Genomic DNA, 19,008 nt, shown 5'->3' with positions numbered 1-19,008 from the left:
TACAGCTCCATACACGGTTAAACTGTTTGCACAAACCGTGGACCGTGTATGAACCCTATAAGAGATGAATCCTAAGTTTTCGGAAACGCAACCATTGCACGTACTGAATAAAGTGTGTAACACAGTGGTTTCCATTTCATGAATTTTTGGTGATTGTATGCATTTACACATTATTCACAGATAAAGCAGTCTTTTTTGTAATTAGAGCTCAGATATTTGCTATAATTACGACTCGCTCTTTAAGAAATACGATAAACTAAAAACGTGTAAAAAAAATGCTTGTCATAAACGTGGAAAATGCACTGAAAGAGCCTTAAAATATATTATGACGTCAAATATTATTCTAAAATATGCTATTTTCACTGTACCTTAGCTGAGATTTACTACAAATATTTGAATTAAAGTACGTCAAAATAAGTTTGAATTAAAGTACGTCTCCTTGCAACGTACCTACGCAATACTTTTATGATATGTTTGATACAGCGAAACAAAATTATAGGTTCACACGAGAGGTCATTGTTGAACTGTAGTGCAGTTTTTATATAGTGCGAATGTTATATCGACTTGTGCAAAAACAATAGGGAAACTGTAGTCGCGTTCTTCTTCTTCTTCTTCTTCTTAATAATAATAATAATAATAATAATAATAATAATAATAATAATAATAATAATAATAATAATAATAATAATAATAAACTGAAAAGCGCGAAAAATGTGCAGAAAAGTTCTAAAAAGGCAAACAGCAAGAATGCCAAAAATACTTTTACGATGAAAGTCAAGAGCGTTATTTTTCTCATTATATGGACAGCTAATGTATTTTGTTTTGTTCCCGACATTATATATATATATATATATATATATATATATATATATATATATACAGGAGCGGATCCAGAATATGATCAAGGGAGGGGCTAAACCACATTTTGCCGTTTTATCCAGTGTAAAGTAGGATTGAAGCCCATTTTATCCAGTGTATACCTGAGCGCCTATAGCTCCCCCCTTAGATCCGCCACTGTATATATATATATATATATATATATACACTTGCCCTAGTTATAATTAAATTATCTACCATTCTGCTACGGAGAATGTTGATTATGAGTCGTCAGAAAGTCTTCGGTATTATCTTGCAGGGGGCTGCCCTCACCCTTCTTTTCTCTTCGCATACTTTGAACAATTCGAACTGGCTCTTCTATGCGCCACGGCAATCGTGTCGTATGGATGGATTTGTTGGCTGATGGGCACTTGATGCTTCTATGTTCGAGCCAAACAGGTTTTCAGCATTACCCCCTGCAAGCAAGTGTCAACTTCTCCCTCCCCTGCCCGTTGCATTTCGAAGCAGATATATGCGAGCACACAGGACAAAAGAGGTCTTCGCCGGGATTTCACGGATTCTCGTCCACACCACTCCGCAGCACTCGCCCTACACAGAATAGTTTGTTTCACCCCCAAGTCCAAGACTTTCGCGTCAGCTGAGCCGTTGGCTTCAACGTGTAGAATGTACGGACTATTTCCTGACTCGGATTCTGACCATTGCGGCGGTGCAAGGGATTTTGGCTTGAGAGAATCTGTCAATCTCGTGACGTATGTGCTACGTCAGTGGTAAAAGCCACGCAAATAACATCTCAAAAATCACGCCCTTTTTACCCCTGTTCCTCGGTTTTAAGTTTTCTCGCTTGTATGACGGAGCCTTAAACTGAAATATTACATTTCATTTTCTTTCTCTTCCTTTTGATCAATTCAACGACGTGAAAATATGTTCGATTTTCTGCCTTAATACTATACTGAAAACGGAACTGGTAGAAATCAAACATTTCCGGTTTTAACGTTGATCGCCGTAGAGGAAAAACAATGATTAGATAGTGAGAAGCTTTTTTTAATCACCTCAGCAACCTAAAAATAAATTTCATCTTTACCCTTAACTACTAAAACCGGAAGTAATAGAAATCCACTACAAAACCTTCCGGTATCAATATTAAGGAAAAGCTATGATTGTTTGGGACCTCTTCAGTATCTCAACATTTCCAAGAGTTGGTTCATCATAGAAGAAAAACGGTAATAACGATAAGCAGTTTTCTGCAATCGATTAAGCATCAGCAGATGAACATATTCCATCTCCACTCTAATCTTTATACAAATCAGAAATGATTGAAACCTACTACCACTAGTAGTTTCAACCACTTATCTTTTGTAAGTCTTTGAGCTGTTCGGACGTGTTTTAGCGTCGCTCCGGAGTGCATTCAAGTGTAACGGTATGGGTGTTGACATTGTAACTTGGAGAGGCCGGATAGGGACTTTTGTGGCCAAAGTGAAAATCAAATGTAGCAAACTATACGGGAATTCTGATTTTAGTGTCTCGGTCCTGAGAATGTTTTCTCTAGGGCTAATTATTGGAATGCTGTTAGTTATAGGTGGGATTGAGATGAATCCTGGACCCAAATCAATAGATGATCTATACAAAAACTTGAGGAAATGGATCAAAAAATAGTAGGTATTTTTAAAACGACTAGTGACCTAAGTTCGCAACTTGAAGTGGTAATGACAGAATTAAGTGCAGTGAAAAAGGAAAACGAGAAACTGAAATCACAATTGGCTTTTAATTGTGAACTTTTGGACAAACTTGAGAACCAATCGCGTCGAAACAATCTTACATTTCGGAATATTGGTACATGTAATCGAACTGAGTCATGGAAAGAATCAGAAGAACGTGTAAAGGAATTTGTGACCAAACAATTAAAAGTTGATTTGGACACCTTAGCGGTGGAAAGGGCTTATCGTCTTGGACGTGGACCCAACAGTCCTATAATTGTGAAATTCTCGTCGTACAAGAAAAAAAAGTGAGGTGCTTAAAAATGCCTATCGAGTCAGCATCGGTCAGGCAAACGAGAAGACATCTCCTACGTTATTTGAAGGATGCTCGCTCGCAAGGTGACCGTGCAAGACTTCAGTGCAATAAACTGTGTATAAATGGAAATTATACACACTAGAAGAGCTTTAAACACGCAATGAAGTAATGACAGAACGTCATGAGTTGAACCAAAATACAACAACAGAGGTTACAACATTGAGTATGGACAATCAAAGTGCTTCCCCCAAAGGATTGTCTATGTGGAAGGAACCGCCATCCGCTGAGAAGAGACAACAGAAGAAGCCAACCCGCGCGACCTTGAGCCAACCAGCCAGATATAGGGATTGACAGAGGAAGGAAAGTGAAGAAAATGAATTGGCTGTGGGTAAGTCTTCTTTCTCTCAAAACAGTGAAGTGTACAATCAAGTGGTATGTGAAAACAGTGGTGACACTAGAACAAGGACTGCTTTACGAGTCTATTATCAGAATGCAAATAGTTTGCGTGGTAAAGCCAACCTTTTTATCTGCAATGTTCTGTCGCATGATTATGACATTATTACAATAACAGAGACATGGATAAATGAAAAGCATTATGATGCGAAACTATTTGATAATAGATATACTGTGGAGCGTCAGGATCTCAATGTTGATAAACTAGGCAAATCTAGGGGGGCTGGAGTTCTTGTGGCAGCTTTTCAGAAATACAATCTCAGTATAATAGACAGCTATGATGATGAATTTGATTGTGTTATTGTCAAAATCACTACTGGGGTAAAACAATTTTTATATGTGTAGTTTATTTCCAACCAAATTCAAGTATAGATGTGTATAATATTTTTTTGAACGTATTGAAAGTAAGTGTCCCCAAGACTGTTCTGTTCTCCTGGTTGGTGATTTTAGCATTAGAGAAATAGAACACAATGAATTTAATCTGGAAAATAGTACTGTAAAATGTCAAAATTTACATAATTTCATGTTTTTTTTTTTATGATATGAAATCTTTTAATCAAATACAAAACAATAATAATCATACTCTAGATCTAGTTTTATCCACACTAGAATCTGTTGAAATTATCAGGAATTACTCCTATTAGTGCCAGAAGATCAATATCATCCCGCTATAATAATAAATGTGCATCATGAAAATCGTTCAAAAGTAGGTCATAATTCTAACATTTTTGGCTACAATTTTAGAAAGGCAAATTTTATGAAATTGTATACTAGTTTAATGTGTATCGATTGGGAATGCCTAAGGGAATACAATAATATTAATGGCCTAGTGAGTAGGCTATATGATATTATCTATGAAATATTCGATACTTGCGCCCCTCGCAGAAAAAAAAATCTGCCTCGAAATTTCCGTGCTGGTTCACTAAGGATATAATTAATAAATTGAAGGCTAAGGCAATTTATCGTAGGAAATTTCAACTAAAAACTAGCAATAGTACCTCCTATTACATGGAATTTGCTCGTTTGAGAAAAGAAGTTAAAAATGACATCAAATTAGCCTATAAAACATTTTTACATAATACTGAAAATATTATTACTAAGAATTCAAGTGAATTGTGGAATTTTATTAAAAATAGGAAAATACATCTACCGTCTAAAGTTTCAGGGTCATAATCTGTGTAGTAACGAGGAAATAGCCAATACTTTTTTGAAGTATTTTAGATCAGTATATGTTTCCTCTCCAGAAACGATAACTGATTCCAACACAGATCTGGGAGATAACAGATATGGTAGCATAGGAGCACTAAATATTTGCCAGATAGATTTGAAGGAAATAGAAATGGCTATTAAAAACCTTAAATCCAAAACGCAGTTGGTTCTGACGGACTTCCCTCCTACATTGTGAAGGGTTGCGCTGATATATTTAAATATCCCCTATTAATTGCATTCAATTTATCACTAAGAACAAACACTTTTCCAGACAAATGGAAAACAGCTTTAATTTGTCCAATTCCGAAGTCCAACAACAGTCAAGATATTACCAACTTTCAACCCATAGCAATATTACCTGCTTTTGCCAAAGTATTTGAGCATATCTTGTGTCGACGAATCCTTAATCACGTCAAATCGGTTATCTCAATTAAACAACATGGCTTTATTTCACAAAGATTCACAATAACAAATCTTCCAATTATTACAGATTTTATAGCGAATGCATTAGATGTAGGCAGCCAAGTAGATGTGATTTATATTGACTTTGAAAAAGCTTTTGATAAAGTTAATCATAACATGTTACTAGAAAAATTAAAGCTTTTCCACTTTTCTCCGTCCTTGATTAAATTCTTCTAATCATACCTATCTAATCGTAAACAATCCGTTCTTTTTAATTCATGCAAATCTAAAGAATATATTGCATCCTCAGGAGTCCTCAGGGTTCAAATTTAGGACCATTGTTATTTCTCTTGTTTATTAATGATTTACCTGACTGTATTCCTGACCATGAAAAATTACTATATGCCGATGATTTAAAAATATATGCTAAAATCAATTCAGTGGACGACAACATAAAGCTGCAGAAAGGTCTAGATCATATTGGTAACTGGTGCTCTTCGAATCAACTTGGGGTCAATACAAGCCAGTGCAAAGTATTATCATTCACTAGGAGCAAATCACCTTGTCACTTTAATTATGAAATTAATAAGTATATAGTTAATAGGCATGATTCAGTTAAAGATCTTGGTGTAACGTTTGATTCTAAGTTAACGTTTGACAATCATATTGTAAATATAACAAGTGAAGCATTCAAGCTATTAAGATTCATAATTAGAACGGGAAAAGAATTTAAGAACTGTTCAACATTACAGAAGTTGTACAATGCATATGATCGCTCAAAGTAGAGTATGCCTCTACTATTTGGAATCCGACCCACATAAAACACCGTAAGCAATTAGAAAGAATACAGACATTTTTTTAAAAAAAATTTCTAACATATTAAGAAACTCACATTTATCCTACTTATGACAGCTATGAAACCATACTTGCTAACTTTCATCTTCCAACACTAGAAGAAAGACGACACATGATAGATTTATTATTCATTCAGAAAGTAACGCAAAATATTTTGGATTGTCCTGATTTAGTTTCTTTATTGAATTTTCATGTCCTCACATTAAAAGTACGTAGAAACACTGGTCTTTATTGCTGCAAAAAAATCAAGAACTAATATAATGATGAAATCACCAATCTGGAGGACAACAGCTTTGTATAATAGAATGTGTTTAAATAACAATGAATTTGATATATGTGATATGTCGCCTAAGACATTTAGAAATGCCATTATCATGACTTATCAAGAGTTGTGAACTCAAGTTATGTTATCAGGAGTTATGAACATGTAATTGCGTAATTTACAACACTGTAATTGGGCTATAGCCTGTTGTGTTGACAATAAATAAATAAATAAATAAATAAACATTTATTTTCAATCAACAAGAACGGTAAGACATAGCGACTAATTGCTTTTTGATACGGTTTCAGCGTCCCAAGAAAAATCTTTCAACTCGATGTTTATTCCTCTATTCAAACCAGAAGTGGTACAAATCTATAATTTCCGGTTTCAACATCGCTATAGTGAAACAGGTAGCGAGAAATCACTTTTCTGATGTGGATTTATTACGGCAAGAATATATTGTATCTCAGACTTTGTTTCTTTAGTGCAATGGAAAGTGGTAGAAATGTACTATCATTTCCTATTTCTATATATTCCTAATCGCTCTACTAACCGAAAGTGGTAGAAACTTACTATCCCTAACGGTTTCAGTCTTAATCTTCATAGAGTAAAAAGCGTTAAGAGATAACGGAGAATAGGTCCCGTGCCACGGATAAGTTTCATTTCTATCCTTTCTTCACTATTACAACCAAAAGTTATGAATACACTACGTCCATGTTAAATATTGGAAGTCTACTGTAGTGTCATAATTTGCAATGAAATTTATATTTTTGTGTTACTGTATGGATGTATCCTGATGTCATACAATGCGTAGGCTAGTAGTTTTACTCACAAGCGGTTCATATCATTAAAATAAAAATTATTATTAATCATCCAAAAAAGGTAATTCCAAGTAAGCCTCTAGGGGAACCTCTCCAAGGTGAACTTTTAGTGTTGCCACTGATAGGAAAGAAAACACTGTTTAAGAAATATTCCTAATAATAATAATAATAATAATAATAATAATAATAATAATAATAATAATAATAATAATAATAATAATAATAATAATAATAATAATAATAATAATAATAATAATAATAATCAGAGTTCTCAGTTAAGTTGATGAACACGATTTCCCTGGGCACGATTTACAAATTTCCAGGTCTATATGTAATGTAAAACAGCTACAACAGTTTTCCCAATCAGGAAATTCTTTTTCTACTATGCATATACGTACATGTATATAATGTGTGTGTGTAATTAGAGAATTTTTGCAAAGCAAACTGATTATTTTATAAATATCTCCTGTCAAGTGGTTGGCAAAGGCAAGAAAAAAAAATTGAGAAGTAAAAATCTATACTTAAAAATCCCAGTAGCTCTTCTTTGACTTCTTTTCTGAAGAAAATTCCCTGACTTTTCATGGTTTTTTCAACTTTTCATGAAATTCCCTGACTTTTCCATGAATTTTTCCATGAATTCCATGAATTCCCTGGCTTTTTCGGGTTTTCCAGGTCAGTGGGAACATTGCTATTTGCTATATGATTGTCAGTATCAATCACTGATTTCAGGACGACGTAGTTGAGGGAAAATTATACTGCATACAATAATTTGTACCTATGTCAACTTTAACCCTTCTTCCCGGCAACAATTACGTATAAATTTTAATGATTGAGCTAATCCTTATCTTGAGCATTAATTACTGTTCTTTTTATTTTTTCTTTAATTTTAGTATAAAGTATGAGATATACTACAGCCATTGTAGTGTTGATGTTAATGAACTCATTATTCCTGGTGGATGCAACAAAAGGCATTCTGAAATTCTTCTACATGGCGGCTATGGGTTTAGCAAGTCTTGGACTGCTTAACATTGTAGCACTAAGCAATTTCGGTACTCTAGACGTGAATGCTGCTGGACTTGGTGGTGCCATCTTTGGTAAAAGATCTGCAGACAAAATTGAATACCCCAGAGATAAATTGCCAACATTCCATGGCATACTAGCAATGGACGAGAATCAATGCACAAGAAGATTTTTATGTGAAATTGCAGCGAAGGAGGAACTTGATTTACAGAGTCATGAGAAAATTATCTTGGATTTGTTTCGGTAAGATACGAAGTTATGTTTTTATCTGTATCTAAACATTTGTGTCGATAAAATTTTATCTTTCAGTTCAGCTTATCTTCTTTAATGATAAAAGCAAGTATATAACTGAGTGGAAATAATAGTTTGGTTAAGAATCGTTGTTTTAAAAGTAACGATATGTTCAACATACTATCGAAACAGAATACAAGAATTTTAGGAATGATCCAAAATATGCATCAAAAGATTGCAATTTTTTTAACGGTATAATCATATACAGAGTTCAATGATAATTTGGGTTTAACTACACTATATGTAGTTCTCCACATACCTATAAGGCATACAAGAAAATTTTTGATTGAATGAAATATATTGGATTTTTTGGATCAGGGGCCACGAAATTTCTGAAAGGATCCTAAATCAAGTTTTCGTAATTTTTACGGAATAATCATATCATGCAGAGTTAAATGATAGCTTGCGTTTGGCTATACTATATGTAGTTCTCCCGATATAAGACGTACAAGAAAATTTTTGTCTAAAATATATTGGATCTTTTGATCTAGAAATTAGCAGAGTAGATGTAAAAAGTATTTAACCCTGTTAGGACTTCCCAATTCAGGTGTATGATACGGACATGTGAGTGCTTTCGTTGGAAAGACGCGTAATACTGAAGGAAATGGCGTTTGAAGCATGACCATAAGCCAAGTAAATTTTTAGAATATATATATATATATATATATATATATATATATATATATATATATATATATATATAGAATAGACTTTTGTTTTTGCAGATACAATTAAGATTTCTTGTTTATAGAAAACTTGGAGTTTCTCCTGTTTACTAAAGTGCAGAGTAAAGTCAAAAGTAGCATTTTTCAATAGATCAATGAGATGTTTAAAAAAATGTACCTACGTTCGGGATTGTCCCAGTGATCGGGGTAATCCCGAACATACTGTTTACTTTAAATTTTTCTTTACGAAAGAAACGAAAATTACATTAAAATACATTTAAAATATTCATTAATTTGGTATTTAAATCTTTATTAACAATTATAATTAGAAACGTAACTAATATATATATCAAATAATAAATATAGGAAACTAATCTAATTAATAAAACTAATGACGCATACAGGGCCGTGCCGTGGGGGGCTAGCGGGGTGACGGCTCCGAGCGCTGAAGTAAGGGGGCGAAAAATTCGGGAGAAAAAAGGAAAAATTGCTTGGATGGGGGCGCCATCATATACTCTCGCCCCGGGCGCTGATTTTCCACGGCGTGGCCCTGGACGCATATTACCAAGACATGATCTATTTCCCAAACCAATTTCATTAACTTACTACTTACTTTCCAATAAAAAGAATTATCTAAACATTTTTTATAATTTATTTCACACCATGAGACGATCCCGAACACTTTGGGGTAATGGCAAACATTCTGACTGGCATTTCCCCATGACTATTTTATTATTATAGTTGAAACTAATTGTTGACTGCATACAGGCTAGTAAGATTACAAAGAATTAATGCTCATATATAGGGGAATATATAGCCTTATCTGTAACAATATACATAAGATAAGAGCCATCTTGTCTTGCCCAGATTGTTCAATCAACTTTATAAGTGGATCGACAAAAACAACAAAACGTCTTCTTCCTGGCAATTCACTCAACTGACTGTCACCAAATTTATGCTACATTTTTCTGGCTGTTTTCCCTAGCGTGTAGAAAAATCGTATGTTTTCTAACAAGCTTCCTTGGGAGTAAACTTGGAAGTTCGACATTACCCCAGTGTTTGCGAATCCCGGTTTCTCAATATATATTTTTCAAGGTACAAGATTGAAATTTTGCAATGTGTGAGTAACTACACATTAAAAAAAAATCAGATCCCTACGTGAACGCAGGCCTAAGCCAGAGGGGTGCAAAACTTCTGTTTTTTTTTTTTTTTCGAAGAGAAAATGAAATGAAATCTTAGAGTTTTACGTCCGAAGGTTATGCCGGCCAGGCTAAAGGAGATGATTATGAGAAATGAATGAAATGGTGGAATGAAGAAAGTGGGAGGAAACGGGAGAATCCCGAGGAAACCCACGCACACGGTGTTTGTCCACCACAAAGTTCACTTGGCGTTTTTTTTTCCGAAAACACTCCCAGTTTTCTCCAATTTTCTCGTTTCTGGTGTATAATACAGATAAGTGAGTGGTACCGTTGAAAAGGAAGCTCTATTCTGAAAGAAAAGAAAAAAAAAGAACGAGGTATGAACTATCTAGGTATGATCCTGAGATAAATAGTAAGGAAGCAGCAGCTGTTTCACTGAAAGTCTAAAATTTACCTCAAAAAATGGAAATCCTAAAAGACTTAGGGAAACCACAGCGACTGAAAGGAATTAAAAGGCTTTTGCATGGATTTCGCGATTTTTCGATTTTCTACCCAGAATTCCAGGTTTTCCGAGAAGATAAATAGCGTTTCAAAATTCGAAAAATAATTTGTCCCAGATACCATTGTTCTCAATTCAGTAATATACTGTATTTCTACATTACGAGTATTAAGAGTCTGAAAACTCATTTAGTGAAAGTTTCTTCGTGATTCTTGGTGCAAGACAAGCAAGAAAATTTTAGGGGAACATCTTAGGAAGTAGACTACCATATAGCCTATTTATAGAACAACGTTGATTTTCTACAAACAGGTTATTCATTACATTTGTCCGTACCAGTGGCGTACACAAAATTTCATCAAAGAAAGGGATAGGTGGTTCAACCTCGCAAGTTCATATCTGTTCAGGATTTTTGAATATATAGGCCATCTCCAGTGGCGGCGCTAGGCTCGTAATATCAGGGGGAGCAAGAGGGGAGGCAAGAAAAATTTTGGAGAGCCGAGGCAACCACATTTGTTTTGCTTTGAATATTATTATTATCGGTTGTACATATTATTATTATTATTATTATTATTATTATTATTATTATTATTATTCACCGGTTGTACATAGAAAAATTGGGAGCAAAGGAGGGGCGAGAAAAATATTGTGGTGGCAGTCGCCCATCCTCGCCCCCCTGTAGCGCCGCCACTGGCTATCTCATAGTGTGGTAACTGTGTATTTTCATAACTTTTTTAAGCGGGTAGCTTAAAACTGGGAACCTCACTCTGCGTACGCTGCTGATTTCTACATTATATGTAAATCTCAATTTGTCTACATGATTTAAGATATAAAAATTTCAAACATTTTCACATTTGTACTCTAGTTTTGTATTGGGTTGGTATGAGTGTAGTCTAAGTTAGTTACTTTCTAAATAAGAAAAAAAAATATGAAAATGAGAACTGTGATACCTAAGGCTTATTTTTTTAAAAAAATATTAGTCTTGTAATATGCTTTTTACAAGTCGTAAAATATCATAGAGCAGAAGCACTAGGATAATAGAAAGAATTGCTTCTAAATACCAGTACTGATACTTGTAATTTGTCATGAATATATGGCATATACAATTGTCTGGTTTTGAAAAGTTTCACACTTGTATACTATGCGTTTTAAAAGACTAGTAGTTTTGAGAAAGAAACCCCTGGTTAGTCAGAGAGGTTCATTCCTCAAAATGCCACAGCACAACGCAAAAGATGGAACAAGCAATTGTAAATGTAATACCGATTATTGCAAACTAAAATGTAAAATTTTGCGTTGCGTTGACGCAGGCACGTAGCCAAGGGGGGTCCGGGGGGTCCGGACCCCCCCTTCGAGACTAGAAATGAAAAAATTAAGGAAGGATAAAACAAAATGAAATGACAAAAAGAAGGATCAGCGTTAAAAATTAAAAAGAAAACTACAGGAAGCTTTTGTTTACTTTTTCTTATGAGGAGATTTGTATTACTTGCAATATGATGGTGAGGTAAGCGAGGTATTTTGGAAGAGTCAGGGAATTTTAAATTTCAAGAAAAGTTATGGAATTCTCAAAATTCCTGCTATTAGTCAGGGAGATTTCAAGCTTTCGAAAGCATAAGTGCCGTTGTATAACAGTGTGGGCATTTTTAATCATAACTTTTCGTCATCGCATCCTTGCAGTATCAAACATGTTATTTCAAGGACAATTTTCTGTTGCTTCTTTAACCTGTCATTTGGAACCGACAGTAGTTGACGGAATAAAAAAAAAAAAATGTTGAAAGAAAGTTCTGTTAGCATTTGATTCAACAGAGAAAGGAACGCATATATTGTAAAACTAGTTGAATATACATATGCTTCGCACAGGGGCTGTATTTGGAAGTCAACGTCTCTGGGAATATCACCATTGATCTCAGCGACCGCGAAAACTATGGATTTGATACTAATATCGGTCATTTTGGGATATTTTTTATATGCCTCGGTATCGACACCCCGCTGGCTCCCGGCCCGTATACTTGCAAGTCCTCGCTAATTGAAGTGTCACCATTGATTTCAGCGACCGCGAAAACTATGGATTTGACATTAATATTGGTCATTTTGGATTAGTTTTATATGTCTTGGTATCTCACCCCCTTCCGGTGACCCCCGGCCCGGAGGCGAATAGCGTGAATTTGGAAGCTAATGCGACTGGAGTTTCACCATTGATTTCAGCGACCGCGAAAATATGAATTCGGCACTAATAGCTCAAGTGGTAGAGCGTTGGCTTCGCATTTGGGAGGTCGTGGTTTCGAATCCCGCTGCCTAGCATTCTGACTGAGGTTTTCCATGGTTTCCCTCAGTCCTACCATGCAAATGCCGGGATGGTACCTACTAAACAGGCCCTGGCCGATACCTTCCCAAATCCTTTCCATTGTTAATGTTGTTGGATATCCAATGTAAAATGGCCTCTGAGCTGTATCTGGTGATTGTTAAATAAATAAATAAATATTGATCATTTTCTACTACTTTTACATGTCCCGGTAAACGCCCCCTGAGACCCCCCTGGTTCGAATTTCGACAGAAACGTTTAACTCTGGTCTGGAGCCTGGACCAAGGTATTCGTGACTAAAATTTGGTAATTCTAGGTCAATTTGTCTGGTTCCCAAGCCGGTTCCGGTAAACGCCCCCCTGAGACCCCACTGTTTCGAAATTTGAAAAACACGCTTCGTCTTGATCTGGGGACTGGGCCAACCCCTGACCAAAATTTGGTAACTCCCGGTCCACTCGTCTGGTCCCCAGGCAGCACACAGACAGACAGACAGACAAACACACAAACAAACTCTTCATTTTATTTATATTAAAGGATAGTTTACAAGACAGTATTCACTATGTACTTTTTATAATAATTGAGGTCATAACGAAAGGAAAATTGTTATATTTGAATAAACAGGAGAAGAACGTAAATATTGCAAAATCTTTTTCAATACTTTTTTTTTATTATTTTGCTCGAAATTTCTTCATAGTTTGTTATTAAAATACTTGCCAACATATCCTCATTTTATTGTCCTAACAAACCAATATATGTTGATAGTAAAGTAGTTTAGATTGATCGAGCGCCTGGGCCTTCAGAATTTCATGTCCATCCCCACCCCCCACCGTTACGAAATCCTGGCTAAACGAACCAATATATGTTCCAGTAAAATAGTTTAGAGTGATCGAGCACCTTTTGTGATGACCACAGTATTTCATGTCACGGACCCCCCCCCCCCATCACGAAATCCTGGCTAGGTGCCTGGTTGACGCAACCATCGTTAGTGTTAATCTCAATCTTAAAAAAAAAAAAAATCAATAATATTTTCACTACTCGAAATTATTTTTTTCAAAATTAACGTTCTTTGGGCCCCCGGGGCCCGGTTAAATATCTTTTTATCCGGCTCTATTTTGGTGAGGAAACATAACATTTTACAACTTTTGCACGGTATTCAATCTTAATTTTCTAAAAAAGAAAAAAATTCGGCCATTTTCGGCCCACCCTCCCTTCGAAAATCCAGGAGGCAACTACTCCCCTTGCCTCTTGCTCCCCTTGCCATCGCCCTGTTAGATACAACCAGATGTGTTACGGTTCTGAGTTTTAACTCTCTTCTCGAACAAGATGTACAAAAATAAACATTTATTATGTTTAGATACGTATACAAATATATGAAAAGGTATATTTGGATACGTATCTAAACATAATAAATGTTTATTTTTGTACATCTTCGAGAAGATGTTATAATCTTTCCCCCGAAGAAATATTCCATAAGCTACTGTATCAAAGCTTGTACAGTCACCATCACAAAGATCACACACAGACGCTTCTGTAGGCTCTATGTAGGTTAATGGTCAGCATAGTTGAGAACAGGACCGCAACTAGAGAGGGGCCTGGCCCCCCTAACAGAGTTGGCGTGGGTCAATGGAAACTTGACCCATGACCCACTGACCCACCACCCACCGTGACCCACCATGACGCACCACCCACGGTGACCCACCATGACCCACCACCCACGGTGACCCACTCTGACCTACCACCCACCGTGACCTACTCTGACCCACCGTGACCCACCACCCACCATGAACCACTCTCATCCACTTTGACCTACTCTGACTCACCAAAATCCATCGTCATCAACTCAGAACACGATCCAGGGCCTCTTCTGAACTGACTAAAGAGTTTACACTTGTAATAAAACAAGACTGTGAAATTGTCACTAATCGGAGTTTGAATTTCTAGTCAATCGCTCAAGCACCACTGTTACAATAACGGTGGATCTGACCGTTGCGATATAAAATGGTAAAGTGTTTGTCAGTGAAGAAATTGAAACAGTTCGAGGTGGTGGGAAATTAGTGTGTGCCTAAAATATACTTGTACTAAGAGAGTATTCCTGCAAGTGTTAATTTCTGAACGCATTCCAAAAGAAACTTCTATTCGCAGGAAAATACCCCTGTACAATATGGAAAAGGTTATGGTTTCTCAGTTCACAGTATTTTTCTCACAAAAGACTTGAAAAATCAGCTGTTCATAGGGTATAAAGGTGCTCGGGTACCCTATGTGAGAGCGTTTCCATAAAGTATGCTCATAATTGTAATTTGTGTAATCACTAAAACATTACGTTAAATTTAAGTTACAAATATGCATAATTGCAATTATTATGAATATTTATTTAAAGTAGTTTACCTAAACCAAAGAAGAGACTTACTAAAAATTAGGTAGAAAGTTGAATAACACAAATAAGCCATTAGTAATACAAGTATACATTTTCCGTAACTCGTAATATTCCATCTTAAAACAAATCTGAAACCGGATTTTTTTTCTGTTGGTAACTTTTTGGCGGTAAATCATCCGCAGTGGAATGATGTCCATCCTTCAGCCAAGAAATAACTAGCTCGTCTACTTTGAGCATGTCTAGCGGTGGGCCATTAACATTGATGAACAATAAGTTAGACAATGTTTGAGCACTTAGTCTACTTCTAATATCAGTCATCTGTAAATTCATAAGGGGAAATCCCCGTTCGTACTCTGTCGTGGAAATTGATAATACTTCTACCCGATTTCTGCAACTTCTCATCGACAATCTACTTGTTAGACTTAAGTCTGATAACGATTTTTCTTGGTCAGTTTTGAAATACTCAGCAAGAAGCATCATCTCTCTATCATCATACAACATCTTTTCCATATCGACCATGTCAGTTGGCAATGTCGACCCATGTAGAACAGAAACTTCATCTACCACGCCTTTGATAGGGAATCTTGTGAATAAATCATCAATTAAAGCCTGATAAACTGATGATTTTTTATTTGTTTATAAATTTAATTTTTGTAATTACACATGAAGGTTTGATACCATTACCAAGTTCCCTCCCCCGTCTAGAAAGCGAAAGAGAACGAGGTTCCTGGAAAGTGTTCAGAGGTGAATGGGAATTTCCCTCCTTCTTCAACTTCAATTACCACACTGCTGTTTGTCATGTGCCAAATTACGATGAATTTCAATTAAATTATCATAGTATAATTATTTCCTTGTTGAATTATCAATACTTTTCAGTGGAAAAAAGGATGAAATTTCAAAGTTCCAAATCAAAGTAAGTAGACCAACGTAAAGGGAAAAGAAGTACAAAATTTTCCATACAATTATGCGTACAATCCAAACTTCAAATTTCCGTGTAATTAAGCTCACAGTACGAATTTTATGCCTATTTTTCTCACAACTTTATGGGTTGATTGCCCTGTGCTGTAAGCGCTCCATATAATAAACATAAGCTTCAGCAATTATTATAGCAGAAAGCAACGGATATATGAAACCAAGCACTGTATTTTTTGTTTCTGATTTTTTTCTTAAATAACATCGATCGTTTTCGATCATTTTTACAAACTACTCACTACCAATTTTCCATATATAGAAAGTGCCTCCTCCCCCCCCCCTACATAAAGGAATTTTTTTAAAAATGCTAGGACACATTCTGTTTATTTTCAATAAAGAGTTAATACACTGAATTTTAGCTCCGTAAGTTTAACGGTTTGCGAGATACTCATTTTTTTTTCGCAAAAATTCGGATACTCACTACCTCCTTAGGATATTATGCATTATAATAAAAGCAATATAACATCCCAATTTGGATTAAGGCCTAACTATATACCAAAAGTAATTTCATTTGACTTTGCAATTTGACCGTGATGATCAGGCACACATAGTTACATTCATTTTTATATAATAATTTATATTTTACAGTGAGTCAAAAATGTTTTTTTTTTCAGTAGTTAGCTCTAAAAACTCACAGGTCTTGAAAGCCAAGTTGTAGTGTAAGTCCTATTGCTATTATTACTATTAAATATATCAATATCCAAAAGTGCCCGAAGTTCTTTTTTCACTTCGTTACATATACTTACCTCAGGTAAGTAGACAGAAACAAGTTGAAAAGAAAGGGAAATGAAGGTCTTGAAAGTAAAACGGAGACAAATTTACGTCTTCAAAAGATACTATCTACAATGCAGTGAGCAGAGAGGGTCGGTAGATCATACTGAGTCGGTGGGTCGCAGTGGGTGGTGGGTCGCAGTGGGTGGTGGGTCGCAGTGGGTTACGGTTGGTGGTGGGTCGCAGTGGGTCATGGTGGGTGGTGGGTCACGGTGGGTCACATGCTGTTGACGCACGACCCACTGACCCACTCAGAAAACTTGACCCACTGACCCACCGACCCACTGACCCTCTCCATTTCTGCCCCCTAAACTTTTCGTGGTCCCTCCAGACCTCAACACAAGAAGAGAATTTTTGATACTTGGCCTCCACTAACATATTCATGCCCCCCCCCCCAAAAAAAAACTCTGGGGCTGGTTTCGGGCCTGATTGAGAATTAAAGAAAAAAACAATTATGGAGAACTATTAAACTATCGAAAAACTCTTTATGGGCTTCAGCCGCTCAAACACTATCTGTTAGCGACCTTCTGAAATATATCTAGCCTAGCGATTAACATGTGGTCAGTGTGCTGCGTTGCCCTTTCTAGATATATTGACCGGCATGTGTTTTATTCAGGTGACTCTCCAGTTTGTCTCACGACACTGGGTGGACGACGAAAATTGGGAAGTATCGGCCGAGAAATCGAAACCGGGGCCACGTGGTCGTGAGTCCAACACTGTAACGGCTCAACTACGGTTGAGTTGATTTGATTTTGGGTTTAACGTCCCGTTCAGCCGGTCGCGAGGCTATATGAGACGTGGACCTACTGATTAACGCGGAATTCGAACCACATGAGCTCCCGCCGTGAATCGAACCCGGGTCTACTACGGTAAAGGCTAACCGCTTAGCCACGGATGAGCTCGGTTCGACTACGGTGTTCCTTATGGTTGCTAATTAGCATTCGTAATAATAATAATAATAATAATAATAATAATAATAATAATAATAATAATAATAATAATAATAATAATAATAAAAGTTGTGAAATACGTTGGTCCAACTTAATTTAAAGAACATGTTGGCCAGCCCATGATTTTCCGTCATTAATCCAACAGTTTCGATCTCGTACCCCCAAGTGCAATTTTACTTTGGCAAGTGCTTGACTGAGAGACCATCTTGAATGCAGTGCCAACGTTGATGGACGACTAGACCTCCGTTTCCCACTGTTGGGCCTACTATCTGAAAGTTTTTGAGTATAATAATATGCACAACATGTATACCTACTTATGCTGGTAAGTGTACAATAGAGAAGGTAATAGAAATCTAGAATGAAAATTTAGTTAAAAACAATTGTCGATAGTTTCTTTGGAAGATGAGAACTTGACCAAGACTGTGTCTTCAGTGGATGGAGGAGTGATTATCTTCCCAAAGAAATAGTTAGGTGGATTTTTTTTCAATTACAACAGAAATCCTTCAAGTAAAGCTGACAAATTGAAGTGTAAGTTAGTTGCGACGTTCTGAACATTTCGTTCTATTGGTGCTCGTTACAGAGACATTTTACTGTATACCGAACTGCAAAATATCTTAGTATTGTACAGTGCAGTGCAAAATATCTTAGCACAGTGCCAACGAAGATTACAACAAGGTAGTTATTAAACATATTTTTTTTTTCATCAAATTTCAGTACATTTATAATTATCAACGCTTTCAAAGTGTGATTTCATTCTAATTTGTTCTAGCACTAATTCATGTTTAATATTATCCACAGGGACAATTTCAATTTTTATCCTCCTGGAAAACACGATGACAGTGCTGAGAAATCAGCAAAAGAGGTTCTGAAAGATGCAGTACGACTAGGCAGAACTAAAAAGAAAGGATCATTATGTCAACAGCAATATCCCAAGTGTCCATACAGCAGCAATATTGTTAGCGAAACTCTTCAGAAAATGTAATAAGGAACAAAATAAAGCCGGTATAAACTTTTAAGCTTAGCTTCGTTTTTCAGTGTGATGTCAACCTAGATCTCCGTAAAGCGTATATGTATTCAAGTTGCTATACCCTGGCCGGTGAACGATGATTTCTGACAGCTTTGCACAAGCCCACGGCGAGTGAGCAGAAGACAGCAGGTCAACCAACCTTAGGCTCAGAACCT

General features: G+C 36.1%; 2 protein-coding genes across 2 annotated transcripts in view; one reads left to right on the top strand and one right to left on the bottom strand.

Moving 5' to 3' along the window:
• LOC145684644 (uncharacterized) overlaps positions 1-18,824 on the top strand; it is a 31,659-nt gene extending 12,835 nt beyond the window's left edge. Inside the window, exons 2-3 of the mRNA XM_081757040.1 lie at positions 7,740-8,112; positions 18,625-18,824. Of these exons, the coding sequence (XP_081613166.1) occupies positions 7,748-8,112; positions 18,625-18,808 (549 nt within the window). The 5' untranslated portion in view covers positions 7,740-7,747 and the 3' untranslated portion in view covers positions 18,809-18,824. The remainder of the gene's footprint in view (positions 1-7,739; positions 8,113-18,624) is intronic.
• Positions 1-19,008, bottom strand: part of LOC145684646 (protein DVR-1-like) — a 317,851-nt gene that overhangs the window by 71,474 nt on the left and 227,369 nt on the right. The gene's annotated exons all lie outside the window — the stretch shown is intronic.

Source organism: Thermobia domestica, chromosome 5 (genome assembly GCF_964235325.1).
Source record: "Thermobia domestica chromosome 5, izTheDome1.hap1.1, whole genome shotgun sequence".
Classification (NCBI taxonomy): domain Eukaryota; kingdom Metazoa; phylum Arthropoda; class Insecta; order Zygentoma; family Lepismatidae; genus Thermobia; species Thermobia domestica.
The sequence above is the reverse complement of the archived record's forward strand: the minus strand, read 5'-3'. Positions and strand labels throughout refer to the sequence as shown.